Raw genomic sequence first — 20,764 nt, forward strand, 5'->3', positions numbered from 1 at the left:
TAAGGGGATATTTAAGTTACATCTGAGTATAATACGTATTGAAATTTAGTAGTATCAATTTTACGCGCACCAATTTCAGAGGAGAATTTAAAGTTTGACGCTTATCAGTCCATATAAAGTTTAAGCGTAAACGTCTATAGATGTTAAAAATTATGTCATATCAAATCTTTTTCGAGATTGTCGGGCTTGGTACCGGAACGTACAGGATCTGCGTCCGGAAAAGGACCATCAACAATGGCTTCGGGAGTGTCCTTATCGCTACAACAACAGCATTTGGCTATGAGTACCAGACAGACGTGTCTTGTTTTAATTTATCCTCTTTGCTCCAGGCTGTTTACTATTGTGATCGTTTTTTCAAACATTCGCGTTTTGTATGAATTCATAGGCGCATATTCATAGTCGAAATAAAATAGGTTCTAAATTTAGTTGCAGCTTTTATGACAGATTGCTCATAGAAAATTATGTCAAAAAGCTGTAACTAAATTATTTATTTTATTTTGACTACCCTGCAAAAATTGTTGGATTACGTGTTCCATTTTCTTCAGGTTGGAGTACTCTAACAATACTCCTTTGCAATGCGTTTGCGGACCACCATCAGCCAATTATTGCTCGTTTTTTAACGACAGTGAACACGACACGATGACGATCGAAGAGAGTTGCCAAAATTAAAATATTGCATGTAAATACCTAATAATAAAATTTTACTTTGGCAATTCTGATAAAATGCAACAGCGCACTGGTTTTATGTATACATATTATATTACTTTCTTTATTGACGTATGCGTATGCGTATTATATTGCTTTCTTTATTCACGCAAATGCTAAATAACACAAGAATATTCGTAGTATAAAATATAAAAGTTGTATTGCCCCTCTTCAATTACTTTCATTTTAAATTAAATTCACTTCGATAATTTTTTCCGACACAATTCCTCTTTAGTACTTTGGCATATGATCCTCTGTGGGTGCTCCATGGAGTACTACAGTGAAAGTACTTTGGAAAGTACTCTCACGTATGTACTCTATGGAATACTCACAAACAAAGCAAGAGTGGGATCACCTACTCCTCTCCTAGGACATCGCAATGTTAAGCCGGAGTCATTGGTGCCGTATGTCGTATCGCTGTATCCGTATCCCTAACGTAATCAGCTGTTTATCGTTACGACGATAAACCAAAACCCAATTGGTTGGCTACGATACGGGTACGACCTTAGCGGCACCAATAATCGATTGCATTGATTCTCATAAGGTTGGTCGAATCAGCTGTTAAAAGGTTACCGATACGGTTACCGATAAAGCACCAATGTCTCCAGCTTTAATTGGAGCATATTTTTTGTATGAATACAGATTAGATTTGGAGCAGTCCTATACTCCCAAAGGAGTATTCCTTACATTATTTACAGAGTACTCGCGTTTTTGAAGGGTATAATTATGCGCCATAATGTACAAGGCACTGTATTGAATATAATCCTCGTGTTCCAATGGTACGTGAACCAGATACGGATAGAGATTTAACATGCAAAGCCCAAAGCGAATCTATATTAGGTGGTGCCAAAGCGAATCCAACCAATTCGACGTGCAGAAGAATGTCAATTAAAAAAAGAAAATTTTCATTGATTTCGATTAACTGACATGTTGTAGTACAAGGCGCTGTATGGAAAATTATCAAGAACAAGCAATTAGCTGATGGGATAACACCACCTGTAATGTATTCGCCTTGAGGCGTAGTATGAAAAATTATCAAAAAGAAGCAATGAAATTTTCAATGAAATTTTTTTTTTGACTTCACATTCTTCCACACAGCGAATTGGTTGAACTCGCTTTGCCACCACCTAGTATAGATTCGCCTTGACAACGCCTTGTACTACACATGTCAGTTAATCGAAATCAATGAAAATTTTCATTTGACTTGACATTCTTGTGTACGGCGAATTGGTTGAATTCGCTTTGCCACCAACTGGTATGGATTCGCCTAGCTTAACTTGATTTTGATGTCAACATATTTGTTTGTTTTGCTTACACTACCAGAAAATAGAAAGATTATGAAACGGCATCTGCAGTTAAACATTAAACAGGTATACAGTTTGTATAGAAATTTCTATTAGTATTTTGCAATTCAACACTTACAGCTTTCGTCATGTTACGCCGATGGAAGCATTTCCCCCCGCCTTGTTGTGGATTATGCACTGGACGACGCGGTTAAATTGAAACAATTGAATGCATTTATAAATTTAACACCAGAAAAGTCTTTACATCAAGCTAAAGAATCCGATCATCGTTATGACAAGAAAGAGCCGCTAAGTGTGCTTGATGGTGTTCCCATTGCCATAAAAGACAACTTTTGCACCAAAGATCTAACGACGACCTGTGCGTCTAGGTAAGTTCGTGTTCATATTTGAAGAGCAATTGCTTTATATACACATTTGTTCACGCTACGCAGGATGCTGGCCAACTTTGTTCCTCCCTACAATGCTACTGTTTGTGCACGACTGTCTTCCGCAGGTGCTGTGCTCATAGGTAAAACCAATATGGATCAGTATGCTATGGGTTCTGGAACAGTGGATTCTATTTATGGTCCTACAAAAAATGTTTGGAGTCCCAACTTGAATGATGACAAATGGCATATAGCCGGAGGAAGCTCTGGGGGCTCAGCAACAGCTGTAGCGGCAGGAATTTGCTTTGCGTAAGTGTAACGACTCGTGTGTTTTTTAGGCCTAAGCTTAATATACACTGTGTGACATCGAAAAATACCTGCGCAGTAATGCTAGATATTGTTCTTGAAGTCTTTGTCGAGTACAACACGAATGGGTTTAAGAAATTTTCCAAACACCTCCAAAATCTAAAGCCATGGTTAAAAAACCGCTCTTTCATGGTACGTAAATTAGTTGGGTGTAAATTGATTCAAAATATATTTAGGGTTCTACGGAGAAGAAATATAGTCAATACATAAGATCTCCTGTTCGTTTTATGTCCTATGTTTCAATCAACTTTTATATGGAAACATAGAAGCAACTAAAGCTTAAAACTTTATGACAAAATATTTTGGCGGTGTTTTCACACCTTTTTCTCCCACCAAAGCTGAATATACTTCCCATAAACTGTTTACGGACACTCCAACAGATTTCTACTTGAAGAATAGGCACCTCCCATACATGCATCTGTGTCCGCAGATGTATGTATAAGATCCTCCAAAGCAACCGGTATTGACAACGACGAAGTTTTGACAGGAAAAATTCCAAACATCGTTTAACTTGGGCAAAACTTTGTTCTGAATGGTGTTACAGTAACAACTCAACCAGTTTGGACTTTGACGCAATCAGTGTATCCTCTGATTGTTTAACTTCTGGCATTATACAATCCATCTCTTCATAAGTACTGCTGAGTTTAAGGTCACCCAATGTCAAAAGGACTTTCCAAACGTCCTTTTTAGAATATGCTTGAAGAACGCCCTACCTTAGAATTATTGATAAATGCTTTATCTCAGAATTTGTTTGAAAATTGCTCTATCTCATTTGAAGTCAAATTGGGCGTTTAAAAACATTTCTAAGGGCGTTCTTTTGCGTAGAGCGTTTTTAAACACTGAATTAAACTTTCTCTCTGTTGCTACCTTCGCGTGGTCTTATTTATTAATAACTCATTTCTTTCAAGAAATTGTTTAGTCACATTCCCTCTGTGTAACGGGTTTCTTACTAATTCATCGCTTAGAGTCCCCGTACAATACGAGATTATTTTTCAACACATTTCATTCAAGAAACGCATATTTTAATCATCATCGAGCCATTCTTTAGTTTACCTCAATTATGGGCTTGTCCGATCAGATCGTTCCCATGCAGAAGGTACAAGTACCGGACCACACCTTATTCATAGCGGTGATAGGACTGCCTGGGGCGATATCGCTCCCCTAAATGTTTGGCAAGTATTTTTGATGTAACTTCAGCAGCATATGAGGATTAGAATTTTCACACTGCATAGAGAAACACAAAATATTAAACATGCTGCCTTCTTTTTGAACACTTACCCTGACTTCTTTATTTAATCTTCGATTATCATTCTTACACTATGGCAAATAATTTAAGGACAGACGTTTATTTACCAGAAAATAGCACATGAATGATATCTGTTATATATCTAAATCTATGTATATTAACTTATGCATACTTAATTTATTTTTTTAAATGTGGCTCGAAAAGAATATCGGTTTCAGAAAAACTTGCACGGAAACGGAAGTTTACCTTACACTGAAAAGTTTGCCTTGGGTGAATATCTTTGCAACGGAGTATCACTTTTTGAAATCAAAGGTCAACAGAAAATTAGAGCTATGAGACAAAAATGTTCAATTTTATTATTTTATTTATTCTGGGATCGTTACGGATTCACTTTTATAGTTTTGAAAGATACGCTACTATGTGATGCTCTACTAGACATGCTCTTAGGTGACCTGTATTATCCGCGGCTAGGCCCATTAAATGTTACTGAAACAACATCAAAAATTTTTTGGATAGGGCTTTTGTTTCGCTCTTTATGTTATAGAAACACAACCTCAAAATGCTAAGCGGTACTTAAATTAGTTTTTGTTCTGTTTGGGACGCAGGAAGACATTTACCTGGTGTATTTGCATGAAACAAAACAAATTAATTGGACAAAAAGCTTATGAAGTTCATTTATTCCTGCTTCAATGTCGAACTCACTCCAATCAATTACATAACATTATACAAAAGTGGCATTTCACTTAAACCGAGGATTGTTTATTATTATTAACTTAAATGATTATTTCTGTGTCGCCAAGCTCCTCATCTGATGGTAAATTCATTGTATCAGGGTCCACATAATTGGGATTAATTAAGTCCACTCCAGCTTGTTCACGGCGACGCAATTCTAGATAGGCCTCACGTTGCGCCCAATCACGCATCATTGGATCAGGCGCATATGACCATATGAAAGTACCCCACACTAAGCATAGAGTTACGGAGGCGAAGAATGTCCAATTGGTAACACTACGATCCTTTTCTTTGCTTTCGTATTCGAAACCATAACTCACCCAGTTCTTCGGGTTAGGTTTGGCAAAATCTTCTGTCGTACTTGGAGTGACGATGGCGGTCTCATCCTTTTTTTGTGAAGTTTTAATCGAGCGTGAAAGATTCAACGCTAAGCTTCGCTGTATTATTTGACGATTAGCCAGGCGGAAAAGTGCAGACATATCGATTAAAAAATAAAATTACGTTAAAAGGCCACCGAACAAAATTTTCCTCTGTAATTTTTGTCTGTTTTGCTTATTTTCCTACGTTTTCATGTGACAGCCGCAGCACAATTTTTGACATTGTTAATTGTCAAATGGGTTTATGCGTTGCCAACGACTTTCCCAATGCTAAGAGTAGGTCGAGTCCAGGGAATGCACAAAAAAAAAAATAAATCGCGGGTGTTCGGGATTTTTAAATTTAAAAACCTTTAAAAGATAAATGGTGGTCCTGCTTTTTATTTTTGTAAGACCTATATTTGTATTAAATTCATTGAACTCTGATAAATGTTTTTTGCCAAACTCTTCATATGTACCACACATATTTATTTTTGAACCACATCTCAAAGGTAACAGTCTCCGGATAATCACGAAAAATCCCGGGGTGCCGGGACAGTTATGTTGTTGTTGTTGTTGTAGCGATTAGGTTACTCCCCGAAGGCTTTGGGGAGTGTTATCGATGTGATGGTCCTTTGTCGGATACAGATCCCATACGCTCCGGTAACACAGCACCATTAAGGTGCTGGCCCGACCATCTCGGGAACGATTTATATGGCCACATTGAACCTTCAGGCCATCCCTCCCTCCCCACCCCCAAGTTCCATGAGGAGCTTGGGGTCGCCAGAGCCTCGTCTGTTAGTGAAACGGGATTCGCCGCTCGAAGGTGAGGTTGACAATTGGGTTGGAGAAGCTATATATTGCGCTACACAACCCCTTGAATCCCCCGGGACAGTTATCAAACCCCCTAGTCCCAGGATTGCAAAAGATCCTCGGTATTCGATAAATAAATAAGAACCAGATTTTTCTAACTTTAACTTAAATTTTGAAGTTAACTTGAATCTTGATGTTAGGTTAGGTTAGATTGAACTGGCCGGTCAATAAAGACCTCACACAGACTGAATGTGTCCATAGTGATTGTTTATGTTTAATTTATTCAGTATATGATTAAAATAATCTTACAGACTAGAATACAAAAGTAAATTAAAAACTTAAAACAAATAATCAACTGAAAACCACAACGAAAAACGTAAGTAACATGACTAGCGAAAACAAAAGACAAAAAGATATTGCAAGTTAAGATTAGAGGTACTCTTGCAGAGTTGACATGAAGATGTTTCTCGACAAAGAAAAATCAATAAAAAACCTCCCCGAGAGTCTATTAAATTCAGTTAATGCCCGAAAAATTGGGTCAAAACTACAATAATTATTTATTTATTTAGTCTAGTAACAAATGTTTATTACAGACACTTATGACTAAATTACAGAGACCAGCTTATATTAAGCTATGGAGAACACTAGCAAAAAGAATTTATATTATTACATATTAAGTAATTTTTTAGTTTAAGTTGAATAGCGTATTTTGAGTCGGAGAAATCAATATCCAAAACACTTGAGAAGCAATTAATTTCTGATAGGGCTCTGTTAATAGGCGCTTTTGAGTTATAAACAGTTCTACTCAGCCCTATGAAAAAGATTTCAAAGTGGCGGAGGTTTCTACAGGGAGTATTTAAGCAAAAAATTTTGAATATAAAGATATTGCATGCGCGAACTTCGGTGGAAAGCAGCGGAGCGTAACAAACTTCTAGTAGGTCACTTTCACCACACCAAAAACTTTAACACAATTTTTAGCATAATTTAAGCACAGAAATACACTGATTGGAGTTTTAGTGAGTAAAAGTTAAAATTCTGAACACATTAGCTGAATAAAAAGTGTACAAATAATTACTTACTTACTTACTTAATTGGCGCTTAACCGTCTAAACGGTTATGGCCGTCCAACAAGGCGCGCCAGTCGCTCCTTCGCTCCGCCAACCGGCGCCAATTGGTCACACCAAGGGAGTTTAAATCGTTTTCCACCTGGTCCTTCCAACGGAGTGGGGGCCGCCCTCTACCTCTGCTTCCATAGGCGGGTTCCGATAGAAACACTTTCTTGGCCGGAGCATCATCTTTCATTCGCATAACATGGCCTAGCCAGCGCAGCCGCTGCGTTTTAATTCGCTGGACTATGTTGATGTCTGCGTATAGCTCGTACAGCTCATCATTAAATCTTCTTCGGTACTCGCCATCGCCAACGCGTAGAGGTCCATAAATCTTTCGAAGAACTTTTCTCTCGAACACTCCCAAAGCCGCTTCATCTGCTGTTGTCATGGTCCATGCTTCTGCCCCATATAGCAGGACGGGTACGATAAGTGACTTGTAGAGTATGATTTTCGTTCGCCGAGAGAGGACTTTACTTTTCAATTGCCTACCTAGTCCAAAGTAGCATTTATTGGCAAGATTGATTCTTCGCTGGATTTCAGTGCTGATGTTGTTGCTAGTGTTGATGCTGGTTCCCAAATAAACGAAGTCTTTTACTATTTCGAAATTATGGCTGCCAACAGTAGCGTGGTTTCCAAGGCGCATATGCGCTGACTCTTTGCTCGATGACAGCAGGTACTTCGTTTTGTCCTCATTCACCATCAAACCCATCTTTACCGCTTCTTTTTCCAGCTTTGAGTAAGCAGAATTAACAGCGCGGGTGTTTAGGCCGATGATATCAATGTCATCAGCATATGCCAGTAATTGCACGCTTTTATAGTATATTGTTCCAGTGCGGTTAAGTTCTGCAGCTAGTATAATTTTCTCCAGCATCAAATTAAAGAAATCGCACGATAGGGGGTCACCCTGTCTGAAACCTCGTTTAGTTTCGAACGGCTCGGAGAGGTCCTTCCCAATTCTGACTGAGCTGATGGTGTTGCTCAACGTCATTTTGCACACCCGTATAAGTTTTGCGGGGAAACCAAATTCAGACATAGCGGCATATAGGCAGCTCCTTTTCGTGCTTTCGAAGGCGGCTTTAAAGTCGACGAAAAGGTGATGTGTGTCGATTCTCTTTTCACGGGTTTTTTCCAAGATTTGGCGCATTGTGAAAATCTGGTCGATGTTAGATTTACCAGGTCTGAAGCCGCACTGATAAGGTCCAATCAGCCGGTTCACGGTGGGCTTCAATCTTTCGCACAATACACTTGAAAGGACCTTATATGCGATATTAAGAAGGCTGATTCCACGATAGTTGGTGCATTTTGCAGTATCCCCCTTCTTGTGGACTGGGCAAAGAACACTTAGATTCCAGCCGTCGGGCATGCTTTCGTCCGCCCATATTTTGCTAAGAAAATGCTGCATGCGCCTTACCAACTCCTCGCCGCCGAACTTGAATAGCTCCGCAGGCAATCCATCAGCGCCCACGGCCTTGTTGTTTTTCAATCTGGTTATTGCTATTCTAACTTCGTCATAATCGGGCGGGGGGACATATATTCCATCATCATCGATTGCGGGATCGAGTTCTTCATCTCTGCGCGGTGAATTGCTGCCTCCATTTAGGAGAGCAGAGAAGTGCTCCCTCCATAATCTAAGCACTCTCTGGACATCAGTTACAAGGTCGCCGTTTTCATTCCTACAGGAGTTTGCCCCAGTACAAATAATTATTAAATAACAAATACAGACAGTGGTAAGTGGTGAATGTGACCTACTAGAATTTTGTGAAGCTTGCCTCACACGATTTTTCGTCTATGCAATGTCTCTATATTATATCGTTTCTGATTTAAGCATAGTCTTTCAAGAAGCAGCGCGCAGTCAATTTTGCCCGTGAAAATATCGAAAATGAACAACAAGGCCAAAAGAATTCTGCGACTGTTTAGGGATAGTAAGGATATTAGTTGGCATTGAGACTCATAATACGGGATCGGTTCAGAGAAACGTAATGAAATAAGCGCGAAGCGCATAAAGATTTTTTGAACCCGCTCCAAGCGGTTGATGTGAACTGCGTGGTAGGGCCGCCAAATGAAAGCCTCATACTCAAGTTTGGACCGCACAAAGGACGTATATAAAACTTTGAGTGTGTAGGGGTCAGAGAAGTTTGCGGAATGGCGTCTGACAAAAGCAAGCATTGAAAGCGCCTTAGAAATTGTGAAGCTGAAGTGAGTGTTAAAATTAAACTTTGAGTCGAAGTATAGCCCCAAGTCTTTTGGGCCGTTCCATTGGTTTATCGAGCTCTGGCTCTGGCTCAAATCTCATTGGAACGATCTGGATCAACTTTATGAGAGCTGGCAGTACTAATATAAAACATCTGTTTTGTAGAAAATAAGAAGAAACGTACACAAAATTTTAAGATACTGATAGAATTATTAACATTTAAATAGTTTCGCACGTAAGCAAACTATTTATTTTCCTTACATCATCTTCAAGTTGTTTACTCTTTCAGTGCTTTTAAATATGGCGAGATCTTTTATGTATACACAAATGTACACGTATTTAGTTCAGTGCTACAATGGCTCAACTATATGGTTGGCTCATCTCACCAGCTGATTTTATTTTTTTTATTTCACTGGAGTAGGGATTGTCAGAAGGAGATGGCAAACTTAAAAAGGAACCAACGAATTTACAACATTTTCTTACTACTTACAAATGCTGCTAAGTTTTATGTTTTCATTCCATTCCGTTCGTCTAACACCAACACGCTAATTTTGGCAATGTGAACAAAGGTATGTTATTGCTGTAGAGATGAGCCAACCATATAGTTGAGCCATGAGTGCCACCTACTCAAAAGTGGTTAGCTGTCAAAAAATCTACTACAGAAAACGAAACGAACAGAACTGCTATACGGATCAGAAATTGAACCAGATAAATATCAGGATCACCACGTTGTTGTTGCATTTGCATGTTAAATTTTTATCCGTATCTCGCTCAAGACTCAATGGAACGTAACTATTAACTTCAAGAGTCGTACGAAGAAAGGTTTCTGCAATATGATAGGAGGTATGAAGTGGCCTCAGCAGTTTACCATACGTCACAGTGTGGCATTTGCTTATATTAAGGAAAAGACGGTTCTTACCACACCAGATATAAAGCTTATTAATCTCAGATTGAAGAACAACGACATCATTATAACAACTGATCTCAGAATAGATCTTGAGATCATCAGCATAAAGCAGAAATAAAGCAAGCCCTGCAAGCACGCGTGTAAAATGGAAAAAAAATGTTCGAAGACTCCGATTAGGTACATTAAATGACACCTTCGCTAAAGAGCTGGGCAATCAAGAGAGCCAACTATTAGATCATAGACGAACATTAGCAGATGCTCTACCATTCCTTGTATAAGGATCCTTAAAGTCTTTTGCATATCTGCGAAGAGAGGCAAGGTTTCTGTAAGCCTTGGGAAGCATATAAGAGATATGATTGACAAAAGAGAAAGAGGAATCAAAAACAACACCTAAGTAAATAAATTCATGAACCGAAACCAGTCGAGCACCTGAGATATCGTAGAGGGTGGAATGTAAGTTAGATGATTTAGTAAAATACATGTGAAAACATTTGTTCACATTGAGGAACAGATTATTGGCATTACACCATTCGATAAGATTATTTAGGTCATTTTGTAGGAGTAGGGAATCGGACTCGCCATTAACTCTATGAAATGAGGGGTTATATCGCTTTTTAATTATTTCAGAACTACTATCTGAGCCCAAATTCTACGCACATGGGGCATTTTGGGTAACGTTTTACAATGCGGTGCACCACCTAATTTTTATCCAAAATTATCAAAGGTGGTGCCAAACGCGTTGTTGGGGATTCAAGGGGTTGTGTAGCGCGTACCAAACGCGTCTCGACCTCCGTTTTAAGAATCCGAAAGCAGAAGTCAAAAATTTATTTCTGTCGAAAGTTATTCCCAAAAAACCGTAAAAAGACCACGAGAGGGTTCGAAATATGGGGCCCGATCCATAGTATTTTTGCATAGAACACCTTTCTGCGTTGGCGGCCTTCGGCTGCGCTTATATAAAATTACCCTGGGTGGGTCCGACACCGGTTTGAGGATCAAAACTAAATACGCGCAGAACACCTTTCTGCATTAGTGTGTGTGGCTGTAGAACAAATCTGACAAAAAACAACCACATAAAAATTGCAACCGATTTTTTGCTTATATCTTTTGACAGAAATAAAGATTTAAATTCTAAAAACGGAGGTCGAGACGCTTCTTTTGATACCACCTTTGATAATTTTCGATAAAAATTAGGTGGTGCACCATCTTGTAAAACGTTACCCATTTTTGAAAAGTATTGTAACGAATTTACTGCAATTCATCTTATTTCAAATTCTCTGCTAACGTTCATATCGCTAAACTGTTGAATAAATAACTCCACTTTTCAATAATGCAAAATGGACTTTATTAAAGTACTTCACAATAACACTACTATTGCTCGCCAGGTGGCTTCTTAAAGCAAACTGATTGTCGCGCCCCTACTGTTGCTGCCTTGTTACTCTATGATTTCTCGTTCGCATCTTCTAGGCGCTTCCATTTCCAGAATCTACTAGTTGGTTATCTGCTATAAATTTCTCAGCTATAACGACAGATGTACAATTTTTATAGCTTCTCTCACAGATCATGCGCGTGTGTTTGTGAGTAATACTTGCACAATTATTGCATATTTTCAGGAGTATCTCAGATATATGCATGTTATTGTGCGTTGCTTCTCCGCTGCGTGTACGTAGAAATGTGTAGACATAATGATTAATTTGGTTATGTGCATACAAGTCACTGCTTAGCATCGGCTTAGAGATGACAGTACTCCTTAGTGTTGCTAATATTCATAACAGTATTTTGAGATAGGGCGTTATGGAGATATCGTGATACTCTATTTAAGCCGACATGACCTGAAGAAAAAAGGCTGATTTTCTAAGCACTTTAAGTTCAGGGTTTGACTTACACGGAGGAGTGCTTTGCAACACATGTAAAGCTCTTTCCTCTTTGAGCATTCGTGGAATCGTTCTGAGTAAACCGTTACATACTTACTTAATTGGCACTTAACCGTTTGTAGGACCATAATTCAGCAAGGCGCGCCAGTTACTTCTTCGTTCTGCCAAATGGCGCCAATTCTTTCCTAGCCGGAGCGATATCTTTCATTCGCATAACAGGGTCTAGCCAGCGTAGCCGCTGCGTTTTAATTCGCTGGACTGTGTTGATGTCTGCATAAAGTTCGTACAGCTTATCATTAAAACTTCTTCGGTACTCGCCATCGCCAACGCGTACGTTAAGCGACTCGTAGAGCATGATTTTCGTTTGCCGAGAGAGGACTTTTCAATTGCCTACCTATTCCTAAATAGCATTTACTCGCAAGAGTGATTCTCCGCTGGATTTCAGAGCTAATGTTGTTGTTAATGTTTATGCTGGATCCCCAATAAACGATGTCTTACTATTTCGAAAGTATGGCTGCTAACAGTAGCGTGGTTGCCAAGGCGCATATGCGCTGACTCTGCTGGATGACAGCAGGTACTTCTACTTAATGAAACAGGATTCGCCACGGATAGGTGAGGTTGACAATTGGGTTTGCATAAGCTATATATTGCGCTGGCAACCTGAAAGGGTTGCGCTACACAACCCCTTGAATCTGGAATTTTATTCGCCTCTTACGACAAGCATACCTACCGCGGGTATATTCTGATATAAACGCAATTGCACGCTTTTATTTATTTATTTATTTATTTATTTATTTATTTATTTAAAGTCGACGCAAAAACAAAGCGGTCGACTAATTATTGTAATAGACAGATATATATGTACAATACAGAGCCATTCTTAATATTAAAAAATTCAAAAAAGGTACATAGAAAATTTGTATGTTATAAACATTTGACATCGCATTGTATAAGAAAAAATAAAATTAAAATATCAGGCTAAACATAAGAGTATAGCAGTATGTAAAGCAGCAAACGAACATTCAAAGCCAATGCAGTTATACAAATCATTGTACCGCGAGCACCAATGGCGCAGGGGACTGTTTCTAGCAAAATTTTGCCGGCATAGAGGTAAATGAAAAGGCACAAAATGTCTGGACGCCCTAGCAGGAACCGCAAAATTTAGTTGACTGATTAGGTCAGGGGAGTCAATCACACCAATGATGAGCTTGTGAATGAACATAACGCCAAGTAATACTCTACGATTCTCTAAAGATGGCAAATTAATTAGAAGAAGTATATTCCTGTATGGTGGAAGATGAGTACTTGATTCCCAGTTGAGACCTCGTAATGCAAAAATTAAAAACCGTCTCTGGACCGACTCAATCCGATCAACATGGATTTGATAGATCGGAGACCAGACACATGAACAGTACTCGAGAATAGGACGTACCAGCGAGGTATAAAGGATCTTTGTGAAATAAGGGTCATCAAACTCTTTAGCCCAACGTTTGATAAAACCTAATACACCAGTTGCTTTGTTTATAGCGGTTGAAATATGTGTGGTAAAACTTAATTTCGGATCAAAAATAACTCCTAGATAAGTTACAATAGATATCCGCTCCAAGGGGTCGCCGTTAAGTGTATAAGATGATAGGACCGGCTTCACACGGTGAAAAGTCATTTGCTTACATTTAGAGTAATTCAAAAAAAGTAAATTTGCAGTACACCAGCTTTGAAATGAGTCAAGATCGGCCTGAAGCTGATTAAAACAGAACAAGTTCGAAGGCAGATATGTGTAACAAAGTTTTACATCATCTGCATACATAAAAACTCTAGAATGTAATATAACCTTTGGTAAGTCGTTAATGAACAGGTTAAAGAGTAATGGACCCAAATGGCTACCCTGGGGCACGCCAGAAGTTACATCAAACGACTTTGAAAGATTGTTGTTAAAGAAGACTCGCTGAGTCCTATTTTCACTTGAAATCCAACTTAATAAAGGCGCTGGAAAACCCAGAAGATCAAGTTTGGTAACTAAGAGCTCGTGATTAACAGAGTCAAATGCTTTACTAAAGTCGGTGTAAATTACATCTGTTTGTTTGCAAACTAAAAAACCATTCATAACAAAAGACGTAAATTCAAGCAAGTTGGTAGTAGTTTATCTCCGATGAACAAAACCATGTTGACAAGGCGATATTAAAGAGCTACACAAGTATTGAAGCTGGTATGTAATTATCTGCTCAAAAGTTTTAGGGATAGCTGAGAGCTTAGCTATGCCTCTGTAGTTCTCAATATTAGACCTACTACCTTTTTTATGCAGAGGTATAATAAACGATTGTTTCCAAATAGATGGGAATGATGCGGATTCCAGAGACAGTTTAAATAATTTAAAGATAGGCTCTGATAAGCTGACAGCACAGTACTTAAGTACACAACTAGGAACACCATCTGGACCCGGCGAAGATATCGGTTTCAATGCAAGAAGTTTATTAAGAACAGTATCTTTATCAATAAATGGGTTTAAAATATTATTAGAACTTTCCAAGCAATATGGATAAAGATTAGACTGGACACATTGGGATGAATAGGTTGATTTAAAGAATTCAGCAAATAAATCTGCGATTTCGTGATCAGAATTTGCGTTTTTGCACCCATAAATAAAATTAGATGGGAAACCAGGAAGTTTTCCTTTTGGAATTAACAATCTGTAGAAACGTTTCGGATTATTAGTAAATTGGAATTTGCAACATGATAAGTAACCTTTATAACACTGATGGTTAAGACGATGAAAATTGGAGCGCGCCACTAAATATTTAGATAAATCAATAGCTTTACCAGATCTTTTGAAACGCTTATAGAGTCTAGATTTAATATTATCAAGTCTTAATAGTTGCTTTGAGAACCAAGGTGGTTTACCCGTGGTGGTACTGGAATAACGAAGGGGGACACAGCTTTCAAACAAAGCATCAAGAGAACTATAAAACAAGGAAGTCGCTGTTTCAACGTCTGTACACGCATAAAGACTCGACCAGTCATGGGCAGAAATCAAATTATTGAGCTCACTAAAATTCGTCTTTGAAAAACATCTCGACCGGGGTCGGGAATTGGGCTTAGAAACATCGAGCATCACAGGTTGAACAACATCCAGTACTATCTCAAGCGTAGGATGAAGAGGGTCTTCAGGAAGGGATAATGGGGGAGTTCGGGTTAGAGTAATACCCGCAGAGTCATCTGTAAAAACTAAGGCTAAGATTTTCCTTTTGGAATTTAAAACATTATTAATTTGGAGAAGAGATGTATCTAGCAGGCTATTTAAAAACTCGTGCTGAGTAGTGGGAGTCATAAAATTTGAGCCGATGGTATTGATCCAATTTACTGATGATAAATTGAAATCACCAAGAACTACTAGGCGGTCTTTGTCTCGCAATTGCGAGTATAAACTACAAATAACAGTGCTATGACATGTATAAACGTGTATATCCGATCGTGGCAGTATATACGAGCAGCAGATAAACAAACTAAAATTGTGCAAGGCAAGCTTTACTGCTATAAATTCAATGTCATTTGTGGTGTCCAATAGCAGCAACTCAGATGGAAGCGTCGAGTCAACAGCAATAAGGACACCACCTGCTCTAGATTCACGATCACGCCGATAAACTACATATTTACGTGAAAAGAGTTCAGAGTTAAAATTATCAGCTTTTAACCAGGTTTCAGTAAAAGCTATAACTTGAGAAGTAAAAATAAAACTATTCAGATAAAAGGTACTTAATTTCGATCTTAGGCCACGAACATTTTGGTACGTGATGGTTATTTTTTCACTGTTTCCGCAGGGATTTTTGAGTTTTTTGAAGTTCCTGCGGCGTTAGGTTTTTTTGTAAACAAATGCACAACTGAATGTTTCGGCCAGAATGTATGTTCAAGAACTCTATTAAAATAAGCGTCTGGCACTGATATTTTAATTGATGAAATATCCCTATCAACGCTTATTTTAATAGGTTATTTTTATAGGTTGTGAAAGGTCTAGCTTATCTTCTATATACTTAATAATATCATTTTCCATAAGCGAAGAATGAAGACGAGGCGGCAAGGCAGTCACCTGCCTCGGTTGTGCATTGTCAACATTTGGCAAACGCACAGCGGCGGAGGTAGAATCACCACCTGTGTTGGTGGAGCTGGAAGCAGCATTGTCATTATTAATGGTTGTTATATCATTAACAGCAGTAATTTGAACTTGAGCCAAGGGTGTAGGTTTAGCATTCGTGTTTACTTTATCAGCGGCTATGTGTTCAGCAGCAGCGTGGGCATTTGCAGTTTTTGCAGTTTTATTGGTAATGTCTTTATCATTAAGGTTAACAGAAATGTTATTAGCAGTCGAAGGCTTATCATTGGTATTTACGGCATAAGAGGTACTTGAGATGTCGACGGCATCATTATTAGTATGTGGGACGACAGTATGTACTTTATCGGCGGCGGTGAAATTGTTTGAATTCGCGGCGCCAGAATTTTCAACAGTAGACAGCCTGGCGTCACTGCAGGCAGCGGACGGTGACAAAACAATTGATGAAAACGAAGGTGGGATAGGCACAGAGAGGGGTGTAGGTGTGAGCATAGCCGATGCATTATCAGCTATATGTAGCTGTGAACCTTCTAGAGGAGTGTTTAGAGGGGGAACCGTACACTGCGAATGCGAGCCAGAAGGCAGCGGCGAGAAAGTGCATAGAATATTGTTCCAGAGCGGCTAAGTTCAGCGGATAGTATAATTATAAACCCTTAATTTGGAATATTCGAAACACGTGCATTTTATCCACTGAAAGCAATATTTGACCTGACGATGTAGCCGAGCAGTTGAAGGCAGCCAAGGCAGCCGGTCGCTTCCCAAGGCAGCCTGTTCTATGTACCGGACCGACTCGGGATTTTTCCCGACCCAGGGCTGTCATTTCAGTGTATCCCCATTTGCACTGCTACAACAGCAGTTGAAGCACATTTCTCTCTATTTAGTAGAGCCTCCAGGTACCAGCGTGCCCGGTACTGCAACGGGTGGTGTATTGAAGCGACAAAGCTTTGGATGCGGGATGGGACGTACATGTTTGATGCCAAAGCAGATAAGTTTCGACTGAGAAGTTTTTCATAGCAGAAATACATTCGGAGTGTTTGCCAAATCACTACTGTAACTTTAGACCTGGTAAATATATCATCGATCAGATACGGCTACATATGTCTGAGTTTATGTTCCCACAAAGCTTCTAAGAAACCCTTTTCAGCCCAGAGGGTCATTTGATCCCCTTAAATTTGGAGCAACAGTGGATTTCGAACTTTATTTCTTTCTAATCGGAACCACCAGTCCCTCCGTCATCATGGCGGATCCACTTTTTGTAGTACGCGGTTTTTGAGAAACCTCAACTCACACTTAAGTTAAGGAATAATATAATATACTACTACATGTATGCATATAATTTTAATAGTACTCTACATACATATCTTGGCAATTTTTTTAGGGCTATCGGCTCCGACACTGGTGGGTCTACACGTAATCCTGCTGCATACTGTGGTGTTGTTGGCTTAAAACCTACATATGGTCTATTATCGCGACATGGTCTTATACCATTGGTAAACTCCATGGACGTACCTGGTATTTTCACTCGCAATATAAGCGATTGTGTTGACGTACTTAACGCCATTGCTGGTCCAGATAACAAAGATTCGACAACAATCAGGCGACCATATACAAATATCGAATTGCCACACTACGAAGATATCGATCTTCGTAATTTAAAAGTTGGCATTCCAAAAGAATACCACTGCGAGGGACTTTCGCAGGATGTTTTAGACACGTGGATGAAAGTTGCTGATATGCTTGAAGAAGGCGGAGCTAATGTAAAGCAAGTATCATTACCAAATACAGCTGCGAGTATCTTCGTTTATTCTATATTAAATCAATGTGAAGTAGCAAGTAATATGGCGCGTTACGATGGTATCGAATATGGTCATCGGGCTAATAATGATAATAGCACCGAGGAGTTATATGCAATGACAAGAGCTGAAGGTTTCAATACGGTGGTAAAGACACGTATACTCACTGGTAATTACTTTTTACTACGAAAAAATTATCAAAAATATTTCGAGAAAGCTTTGAGTGTGCGCAGACTAATAGCACAGGATTTTCGTAATGTATTCGAAGCGCCCAAACACAGTATGAAGAATATAGTAGATGTATTGTTAACGCCAACCACGTTGACAGATGCGCCATTATTCAGCGATTTCGTGTCGTTAAGTAATCGTGATCAATGTGCACGACAAGATTTTTGTACGCAACCAGCAAATATGGCAGGCATTCCAGCTATATCAATACCGATTCGCCTATCAAGGACTGGATTACCCATTGGCCTGCAGTTAATGAGTCGTTCACTAAATGAAGAAATACTATTGCGCGTGGCTAGTTGGATAGAATCCCAAGTTGAATTCGACTGTTTAGCTAATGAACAAATTTATGCAGCTCGTAGTTGAGCAGCTCTTGTAACTTTAGAACACGTAAGCTCGTACTTAAAGCGGTGGATTTAGTTCTTTTAGTTGAAAATGTTATTGAACTTAACAAATGTTTTTTAGCAATTTTGTTGTTGTTTTATCGGCTTTGAAACCGCGATCTTAAGATGTTTTTTTATTTAAGCAATTTGAGCCCTCAAGGTAGATCGATTTTCACAGATGAGCCTTTTATGGCGGTAATACACTGCGAATGTTTGCGAAAACACTGCCGAGAGACGACCACGCTTAGAAAAACTTTGTTCCAATTGTACGATCTCATAATAGACTACACTATAGCGGTTTAGAGCAGCTGCAACAATTATTTAGCCCAGAATCAGGTAAAAGAAAGCATATTTTATAATTTCGCTTTGTCTGAAGCCTCGAATGCTTTGTAGAGGTCCTTCTGGTTGTGTTGCTCAACGCCATTTGACAAAGCCTTGTAAGCATAGCTGGGTGCCTTAAATCAGGCGAACAGCATACTAGAATTTCTTTTTCACACTGTCACAGCTGCTTCGCATTCGACAAAAAGATGATGCATGTAGTTAGTAGATTTACCAAGCAGGGTAAAAAGACGATTTCTTTAACTAAACCATGACAAGAGACGCTGAAACAATAAGCACAAGTTAGTAGTATTTACTTTTCTATAAAAAAATTTTATTTTAAATATTAGTTTTCATCAAAATCGTATTTAACAAAATTGAAAAAATATAAATTATAAAACTCTTACATGCACAATTAAAATCATTGAAAATATTTAAAGTGCAAAATCTTAATGGCAGTACAAAGCACTTCGTTCGAATTGCAGAATGCGCTAAGAAACTAATCCAATAAATCAATCTTTTCGGCAAAGTCTACAAGCGTATAAGCAACTCTTTTCTACTTTTTCCTCCGTTAAGTCAGAGGATCACTTGCCCTTGATTGCATTGAACAGTAACCGAAATGCGCTATTACATGATAATGCCCAGAACGGAACTGATATTGCATTATGTACACCTGTGGGAAAACTTAGAAGCCCTTCTAAGGGTTCAAAGTTTATATTTTCATTAAATAAAAAAACCGGCGTGTATCGATTACGCAAAGTTATTATGAACAACACTAATGAAAGCACACCTTTTAAAAGGTAGCCAACAACTAATTCTACAGATGCACCTTTAAGATTTTGCATATTACTTTCATTGCGCAATTTCGTTTGTATGGCTTTTAGTTCATTTTCAGCGCGCATTAACTTTACTGTGTATGTGTAATGGCTTGTTGCATTAGAAGATTGACGAACACGTTCAACTTTCACACGTGCTTCTTTAAGTTGTTGCTGCAGTTCATCGCTACATGCCGAGCCGGAGATGCAACGAAATAACTTAGATAGTTGCAACTGTAAAAAAAAAAATTTTTAGAAATATATAGTTCAAAGGATATCGCTTCATCTTACCAGTTTGACCAGGTCCCCCACAATGGTCAACAGCAAGCAAAGTGCACCAATCGTTATGAACAGGAGCATTATTAAAAACTGTATAAATGTATAAATTAAAATTTTGCAATCTGCCTCTTTCCGTCACCTCTGTTTTTGTTATGAAAATCTATCAGGTGATGCCAAATTATATTTTTTCAAGTGCGGCAAAAACAGGCTTTCCGTTCTTGTCTTTTCGCCCGAGTGGACGTGCAGTGTCATCCTCAACTCAACGTCAATTTTTCGGACTTTTTTGCGTTGAGTTGAAAATCAAACTAGGCCTCAAGGTTGGCTTCTGTGCTTCCCTCGAGCGTTTTGGCGGAGTTAGGAGTTGCAATTCCTCCCTAACCTGGAGTTAGGGTGGTGTTATTGCACTCCTAGCAGGAATCAGTAAAAGAATAATTGGCGTGGAGCCACTTAAAGAAAAAATTATATACATAATTAAACTAACGGAACAGTGAAAATAACGGAACAGTGAACATAACGAAATAAAAAACTCATGGCAACACGCCACATATTGAAATAAAATAGAGAAAATTCTCGTAATTGGTGATGGCGCTTTAATTCATTGAATGGGCCAAATAATTCGATTTATAATCGACCTCCCTAGCCACGGTGCGGGAGTAACTTAAACCCCTAAAAAAAAAAAAAAAAAAAGTGCGGCAAAAACCTAACGAGAACGGTTTCGGGTAAATAGCGGAAGATATACCAGATAGGTACTCAACAGGCATTTCTGGAAATTTTTTAAAAATTAACTTAAAGTAAACTTGCTTTGTGTTATATAAACGTTTTCAGGGGAAAATTTTAGAATAGCACCCCCCGAGTTCGGGGTAAAACTTGGTATCAAATGAAAG

The 20,764-nt window shown here is 38.7% G+C and overlaps 3 protein-coding genes across 4 annotated transcripts; 1 reads left to right on the plus strand and 2 right to left on the minus strand.

Annotated features, from left to right (window-relative positions):
* The first annotated feature begins 1,916 nt into the window (after positions 1-1,916).
* GatA (glutamyl-tRNA(Gln) amidotransferase subunit A, mitochondrial) lies at positions 1,917-19,878 on the plus strand. Of its 2 annotated transcripts, XR_010949099.1 has the most exons (5): positions 1,917-2,075; positions 2,130-2,377; positions 2,441-2,683; positions 17,443-18,804; positions 18,862-19,878. XR_010949099.1 is itself a non-coding variant. In XM_067762734.1 (4 exons), exons 1-4 carry the CDS (start codon positions 1,992-1,994, stop codon positions 18,449-18,451), a joined length of 1,584 nt encoding a protein of 527 aa, XP_067618835.1. In that variant the 5' UTR covers positions 1,917-1,991; the 3' UTR covers positions 18,452-19,878. The 2 variants fall into 2 exon arrangements, 1 of the variants encoding a protein (XP_067618835.1); XM_067762734.1 differs by having other exon boundaries at positions 17,443-19,878.
* On the minus strand, positions 4,636-5,300 carry NP15.6 (NADH dehydrogenase [ubiquinone] 1 beta subcomplex subunit NP15.6). The gene has a single exon (XM_067774301.1). It carries the CDS (start codon positions 5,195-5,197, stop codon positions 4,760-4,762), a length of 438 nt encoding a protein of 145 aa, XP_067630402.1. The 5' UTR covers positions 5,198-5,300; the 3' UTR covers positions 4,636-4,759.
* Positions 19,094-20,301, minus strand: LOC137238111 (uncharacterized). Its single transcript, XM_067762735.1, has 2 exons — positions 19,893-20,301; positions 19,094-19,835 (listed from the first exon to the last, which is right to left on the minus strand). Exons 1-2 carry the CDS (start codon positions 19,959-19,961, stop codon positions 19,371-19,373), a joined length of 534 nt encoding a protein of 177 aa, XP_067618836.1. The 5' UTR covers positions 19,962-20,301; the 3' UTR covers positions 19,094-19,370.
* Between the last annotated feature and the right edge of the window lie 463 nt (positions 20,302-20,764).

The sequence above is a fragment of the Eurosta solidaginis genome, chromosome 1 (assembly GCF_040869045.1).
Source record: "Eurosta solidaginis isolate ZX-2024a chromosome 1, ASM4086904v1, whole genome shotgun sequence".
NCBI classification, from domain to species: domain Eukaryota; kingdom Metazoa; phylum Arthropoda; class Insecta; order Diptera; family Tephritidae; genus Eurosta; species Eurosta solidaginis.

Excerpts from the sequence above, each read along its gene's own strand:
- LOC137238111 (XM_067762735.1), bottom strand. The coding sequence starts at position 19,961 with ATGCTCCTGTTCATAACGATTGGTGCACTTTGCTTGCTGTTGACCATT. Across the intron at positions 19,836-19,892 it reads TGGGGGACCTGGTCAAACTG|TTGCAACTATCTAAGTTATT; the intron begins GTAAGATGAAGC and ends TTTTTTTTACAG.
- NP15.6 (XM_067774301.1), bottom strand. The coding sequence starts at position 5,197 with ATGTCTGCACTTTTCCGCCTGGCTAATCGTCAAATAATACAGCGAAGC.
- GatA (XM_067762734.1), top strand. The coding sequence starts at position 1,992 with ATGTCAACATATTTGTTTGTTTTGCTTACACTACCAGAAAATAGAAAG. Across the intron at positions 2,076-2,129 it reads TGCAGTTAAACATTAAACAG|CTTTCGTCATGTTACGCCGA; the intron begins GTATACAGTTTG and ends CAACACTTACAG. Across the intron at positions 2,378-2,440 it reads ACGACGACCTGTGCGTCTAG|GATGCTGGCCAACTTTGTTC; the intron begins GTAAGTTCGTGT and ends CACGCTACGCAG.